This window comes from Phalaenopsis equestris, unplaced genomic scaffold (genome assembly GCF_001263595.1).
Source record: "Phalaenopsis equestris unplaced genomic scaffold, ASM126359v1 Scaffold000135, whole genome shotgun sequence".
In the NCBI taxonomy this organism is placed as follows: domain Eukaryota; kingdom Viridiplantae; phylum Streptophyta; class Magnoliopsida; order Asparagales; family Orchidaceae; genus Phalaenopsis; species Phalaenopsis equestris.
Window position 1 is genome coordinate 389,076 of NW_018164577.1, and position 7,426 is coordinate 396,501.

The 7,426-nt window shown below is 34.0% G+C and overlaps 1 protein-coding gene across 1 annotated transcript in view; it reads right to left on the reverse strand.

Annotated features, from left to right (window-relative positions):
• The window catches only part of LOC110021561 (probable serine/threonine-protein kinase At1g54610), a 21,735-nt gene extending 14,598 nt beyond the window's left edge, over positions 1-7,137 (reverse strand). The window contains exon 1 of the mRNA XM_020720098.1: positions 6,150-7,137. Within this exon, the coding sequence (XP_020575757.1) occupies positions 6,150-6,665 (516 nt within the window). The 5' untranslated portion in view covers positions 6,666-7,137. The remainder of the gene's footprint in view (positions 1-6,149) is intronic.
• Positions 7,138-7,426: the final 289 nt, after the last annotated feature.

The following is a 7,426-nucleotide window of genomic DNA, read 5'->3' on the forward strand; positions in this document are numbered from 1 at the left end:
CATCCGAAAAGCCTTTCTTTCCCTCTCACTCACATCTTTTTCTCTAGCTAGTGGGCGCACCACAATTGTTTTCCATTCCCCCTCCACTAATGGCCAAATCCATCCACCACCGCCAACTCAACCCTTCCTCAAGCCATGTACATGGCACTTTTCATCTTGCTCCTCTACGTGATCACCCATAGAACAATTAAAAAAAATGATTTGACTAGCACATCAATCAAGTAATTTGGCATCTTGGGATAATTAAAGGGTCAATTTGGACTTAATAGGAGGCAATAAACTATTGTTTCATCGACGAAGGAACTAAATGGTATAAATAAGAGTCTTAATAGGAGGCAATAAACTATTGTTTCATTGGTGAAGGAAGAATACGGTATAAATGGCAGAAAAAACTTTCCTATAATGTCATTTGTAGGAAATATTTCTTGTTGACCATAAAAAATCCACAAGATCTTCCATCCAAAAGCATGCACTACCATTTCCAACTCAAAATCTAACTCAAACAAAGAAGGTGATTGCCATTCTATGAAGCACGGACAAGCAGACGATAAAACACAATATGAGGCACAACAAACATGAAAAAAATAGGGCAATAGGGCACGATTCTTCATAAACACATTTTTATATTTAATTAATTATTAACACTGTAATTGCCGGGTCCTAAGCATCGGAGGTGAAAAGTTGAGTGTTGTCTTAAGTAGTCGACAGCGAGTGTAAAATTTATCAAAAAATCATGACATGAATACTTTTGATCATTGTGTAAATGTCAAGATGTCTCCTAGAAGCGACGCGCTGTATGACTTGAATACAGTGAAAAGTGTGCAAGCGCCGCTACACCTACGCCCGGTGTAGTGTTAAATAAGTAAGGACTCTCACATTACGAACGAATGCGGATAAAGAAGTTAGTTGATGAAACTAACATTAGGATATGACCTTGAAATATAAGTACTTTCATAGGTAAATTAATGAAATTAGTTGATATCATGATTTATAGAAAGATAAATATCTTATGTACTCAAGAAACTAAATAAGTTGGAGAAAATGCTAAGGATATTGATAACTTAAATTTTAAACTTTGGGATTCATGTGAGAGTCACACTAAAAATGGTGTAAATGTAATTATAGATAGGAGTTTAAAAGATAATGTTGTAAAAATTAATAAAAATGAAGATAAAATTATAGCCCTTAAGATTATTGTTGATACTAAGATTTTTAGTATTATAAGTGTTTATGTTTCTCAAATAGGCTTAAATATATATTCTAATGATAAATTTTGGAATGAACTAAAAGAATTAATACAAATGATACCTTTTGAACAAATAATTTTTATTGGAGTACATTTAAATGGACATGTAGGTAGAGTGGTAGAAGGTTTTAGAAATATTCATGATGACTATAAGTTTGGAGTGATTAATGAAGATGTTAGTCATATTAGGTTTTTTGTTTTAGTGTATGGCTTTTTTATTACTAATACTTTATTCAAGAAAAGAAATGGACATATTATTACTTATAAGAATAGATCTAATAAAACATAAATTGATTATTTTCTTATAAGAAGAAGAGATCGTCGAGAATTTAAAGATTGTAAGATCATTCCAAGTGAGGATTTAAGTACTCAATATCAATTATTAGCTCTAGATTTTAAGATAAAGTGTTGTCAAATAAAGAATATTATGAATCATTGACGTAGAATTAGATGGGGCATCTAAAAAACATAGATAAAATTAATTTTATGAGTATACTTTAAGATTTCAAGTTTTGGGATGTTCATGAAGAAGTAAATTCTATGTGGGATAAAGTAACAAATACTATTAAACAAGTTACAAAAATATACTTGAATAATCAAAAGAAAATTTTTTATAAATAAAATTAGTTGGTAGCGGAATAATAATGTATAAGAAAATATAAAATATAATAAATTATGTTATAGAAATTAGTTTAAATGTAAAAAACTTATAAAACTGAGAAAAATATAAAATAGCCCATAGGGAGACTAAGAGAACAATCGGTGATGCTAAAAATTCTGTTTTTAGTGATTTTTATAATTCGTGACGCTAAAAATTCTGTTTTTAGTGATTTTTATAATCTATTAGATACTAAAGAGTGAAAAATATATGTATAAACTAGTTAAACATAGAAAAAAAAAGTAAAGACTTAACTCAAGTAAAGTGTATTAAAGATGAAAATCAATGTGTTTTTCTTAAGAAAATATTCAACATAGGCGGGTGAGTTATTTTGATAAACTTTTTAATAAAATTTTTGAAAATACGATTGGCTTTAGTGATCTTAATATCATTAATAATAATAAAACGTTTCATTTTTAATGTGGCGTTTGTAAAAAAGTTGATGAGACTTTAAAAAACGAAGGGTGGAAAGTCTGTAAGATATGACGATATCCAAATTAATGTGTCGAAATATATCAGAGAATTGAGAGTTTCTTGGGATACTAAATTCTTTAATATTATTTTAAAAACTATAAAGATGTCTGAGGAGTGGAGGAAGAGTATTTTGGTCTCCATTTTTAAGAATAAAGAGGATGCACAAGAGTGTGCAGATTATAAAAGAATTAAGTTGATGTGTCAAGTTAAAATTATGGGAGAGGGTAATTGGGACACATTACAAAGATTTGACATAATCAATTTGAATTTATGTCGGGCAGGTCTTCGACAGAAGCTATACATTTATTGAGAGGTTTGATGGAGAAGTTCGGAGAGAGTAACGAGGATCAACATATGATTTTTATTGATTTAGAAAAAGCTTACGATAATGTTCCAAGAGATATCCTGTGGAGAGTTCTAAAGAAGAAAGGTGTTGATATGACTTATATTCAAGTCATTACAGATATGAATACTAGAGTTGTAATTTGTGTTCGAACAAAAGGAGGATTGATCAAATATTTTCCTATTTCAGTTGGATTACTCAGTTGGATTACATATACATAAGGGATCGGCTTTAAGCCCGTATCTTTTTGCTTTAGTTATGGATGCTCTTATTGGACATTTACAGAAGGATGTAACATGGTGTATGCTTTTCGCTGATGATATCCTTCACGTGGATAAAACTAGAGGGAAAGCTCAAGAAAAAAATAAATTATGGAGGTCTACATTGGAGTATAAAGGCCTTTGTTTGAGCAGAACTAAAACTGAATACTTGGAAGGAAATTTAGTAGCAGTAGCTCTCGTGACAGTTGTAACTATGGTTGATCAAATTATTAAAAGGTGTGAACGCTTTAGATATCTCGGGTCTATTGTTCAAAGTGATGGTGATATAGATGGGGATGTTATTAGTAGAATTCAAGTTGGTTGGTTGAAGTGGAGAAATGGTTTGGGCCTATTGTGTGATAGAAAAGTACCGCTTACACTGAAAGGAAAATTTTATAAGATGGTAGCTTACCTACAATGTTAACTGCAATGCTCTATGAAACAGAATGTTGGCTTTTAAAAGAGAAGCATAAAATTAAGTTAAGTGTTGCCGAGATGAGAATGTGTAGGTGGATGAGTGGCTTTACACTAAGAGACAAAATGAGAAATGAATATATCCACGATAGGGTTGGTGTAGCTCCAATGTCGGACAAAAGAATTCATCCAGCTTATAATCCAACTTATCTACTAAAATTTAAAAAATCCTATAATTACAAAAAGAGAATTACTATTTGTCGGTTTCGACAAATATTGGATGCACCTTCAATGCTCGCTATTGACTAATGTTTGAGGGAGCTTCAAGATGACGATATATGGGACAATTTCAACTATGAGGTATAATAAGGATAAACGTATATTTATAATTTTCTAATTCACATGACTCATTTTTTTCGAAATTGTATTAAGCTCACATCCGAAGTGTTGATGTGTGTCCCAAACGTGTTCAGACTTAAAAAAAAATTCAAACATATTTTGTAGTGCTGGAGAAGTGTTGAGGCGTGTCGGACAAGTGTCGGTGTCTGATACGTTTCTGATACGACTACGCCATATGTTTATAAGTATCGGTGCTACATAATTGTCATTCCAACAATCCAAGTCACCGCCAAGAATGACTCCTTAAGGATATAATCCAACAGTAAACAAACAATATAAGAATTCTCTAAGCTCTCTCTATCACTAGCTCGTTTGCATTCTCTAATCTTAGCCGCCACTAGTTTTGATGATAATAATATACGGGACTCTCCGAGTGGTGCAGACCCATTTGTGCAATAGGAGAAGAGTGTCATATTAATATGGCAGGTTGCCCTCAACCCCATCACCCAAAGGTTAAGAAGAAAACTTCTTATAATATGTATAGCATGAAAATTTTGTTTATAAATAATATTATAGTTGAATATAGCATAGGTAGTTTGGATACTCTATATTCATAATAAAGATTTCCCGAATTAAAATCTTGATTTTTTCAATGGATCATAAGTGTTTGATAAATGACCATTGGGATGAGAACATAAGTTAGATTGGTCAAGCTAAGTATGGATTAAATGCTTGATTATGTTCCCAAAGTGGACCCCAAAGCCAAATCATATATCAACTACGGGAGACATGACAGATAAAGGCTTTCGCTAGTTTGCTACTACATTGTCAAAGGTTGAACTATGTGAAAAGTAAAGTGGCTTGGTGTTTGGAAAATGTTGTTTATCTGAGGTCATGAATTTGAGCCAAGCACTTTAAAGTTTAACACTAGCCAATCCCAGATATAAAACAATAATAATAATAATTTATATGATTTTATTGTCACAATAATGGATAAACTATGAAAGATGGAAGTGAAAATGGATTTTTTGACATGTTATCGATCTAGCAACCGATTAAATACAGTTTTATTTCATTAAATGGTATGTACTCGATCGAGCAGCCAAGATTTTTTTTTTTTTGGCAGAAGCCCATTCTTCAACAACAATGTCCAGGTTTTACATTGTTATAAAATAGTTTGAATCGCTTAAGATCTCCAAACTTAAAAATAAGATTAAACAACCAATCATTCTAGACAAGCTCACCTCTAGCAAATCCTATAACACGACTCTCAAGGTATTTTGAGAGTTCCATGCTTCAATTGGCCCAAATTGCTCCAACACATTACTTGATGGGTCGAGTAGTGCACAGCCATGATTGTGCATTTCTAAAACCTACAAGCTTATCTGACTTATTATACCTTCAACCACTACCTAGAAATCTATGTTAAATCAAATAACCCTCTATTGTTTCTAGCAATTGAATAGATCAACAACAATAATATTAAAGATGCCAAATTAGAGGTTCTGCTAGTACAACCGGTGTATGTTGAGAGCTCTTATCTTAACATCAACACATCAGTCCCTCCTTATTTTCACAAGTTTTCTAGCTTGATTCCTACCTACAACCTTGGAACCGCAAGAAAGGAAAGCCAATAATAATTAAAAAGCCCAAGCTATTAGCTCCATCAATACTTTTTTGTTTCCCTAAAACAACCTTTACATGCATTAAAAGTTAGCCCACCCACTTTAATTTATTTGATTAATCAACCTCTTCTTCTTCTTCTTAATCTCTTCAATTGACAGTAAACCTCCACTTCACCTTCTATCTAACAAACACCTTCACCTTCTCTGCCACCACTTTCGCAATTAACAAACTCTCTTACAAATGAATCAATTTTTTTCTCTAAACCCCACCCACAACATTTCATTAGCGGCCTATGACATAAGTTCCCTTTGTAGTATTTTCACCATATCCTAAACCTGATTATTCTTCCCCTTATACTGCAAAAAATGTTCAAATTGACTCCTTTTCCACCAACACTTTTCATGATTCTTCCTCTACTTTCTTCACCCAAAGCAGGACTGATCAGCCATAGCTTGAAGCATCAAAGGGTTAGATTTGAGATGATTGTGATTTGGTTCCTTCGCGCGGTCAAGACAAACATCAAACCTATCAACCTGACAAATAAAGTTAACTTTCAGCCCTGCTTGATGGATGTCTCTTACTGTCAATATCACTGAAGTATATGTAAAGAAGATAGGAATATAAAATTCACGTCTCTTCCATAGCAAAATAAATCCAAAATAAGAAATACAAAAACAATTTATAATGCAATCAGTGAAGTACCGTCCTACTCAAGCGAGTGCAGCAAAAATCAAACAGATCAAAGACAAGTAAAGCAAGTACTAACTTATGCATGCAAATAAAGATAACCTTTTCCATATTGCTGAAAGAATCAAGTTTCCTAGGCAACCACCCTTTCACTGCTTCCCCAGCAACCTTAGTAAGCCAGAACGGCCAACCAGCTGCTACATGTTCAGCAATAGTCCCATTTTTCACACTGGAGATCAGTAGATTCTGCTGCTGCTGCTGTTGCTTCTCTATAGCCTCCCCACTAACTGAAACCAGATCAACTAGTTCTGTCCTCCCATCATGGCGGTCCCATCTCTCTTGAACTGCAGCCTTCTTACTCTTGTTGAACGTAGTAGCAGTTTTCACGGTTCCGTTACCAAGCAGTACAGGATCCGGGTTGATGCCATTCTCTTTGGCATCCGGTATCAGCCTTTCCCTCCCTCCATCAATAGATTCCCGACTCAACCTTACACCCACATCCCTTTCCACTGCTTCTTCTTCTTTCTCTGATGAAGTCACCAATCTCTTCAATGACTCGTTTCTCCTGCCGTTGACTAACTTCTCTCCTTCGATCCCCTTAGAGCAAAAACAGCCCATAGACCCCTCGAAACTCCACTCAACACAGACTCATTAAACCGAAATTCCCCCCGAACTAAATCAGCATTCAACTGAAAGAAACTTCCAAAGAGCAAACCCTAAACCGTCATTCAATCACTGATCTCATCAAAATGCAAATCAAACTCCCCAAAAACAAGTAACATGACTATATAACACGCCCAAAAGCCGATCTTCTGCTTCCTTGCACGACACAACTGCTTCTTTCTCACGAAAATCAAAGTGAATACTATATAGAAAAAAATAAAGAAGAGAAGCCTGGACTTGCAACAGAGAAAAGAGAGAGTAAGCGGCTTCGAGTACTAAAAACGCGGAGGGGTGAAGGGATCTGAGGGAGAAGAAGAAGCAACCAACGACTTATCAGATAGAGATTGAAGGAGATATCGCCACCGCGTGATCTCCAGCTCCCGCTCGGAGCGGAGAGGGTGCTCTTACTAAGCGCGCCGTAGTTTGTTTTTATTTGCTTGTTATTTATTGATCTCGGTTCAAGGATTTGACTAATTCAATTTTCTTTAGCAATAACTATTCAAATTTATTCATGTAAATTTAATCTATTATAAAAATAAATTTCTTTCATTTTTTTAGGGATAATTACATCCAGACCACTTGAAATACTGATATTTATAAATTACTCATTAAGATGATTTTCCTCAACTGTCAAATTTATGTATTTATGCATTCCACTATCAAACTATCGAGAACTTGATAAAAATGAGAAATATGAATAGAGGTTTTACCGTGAA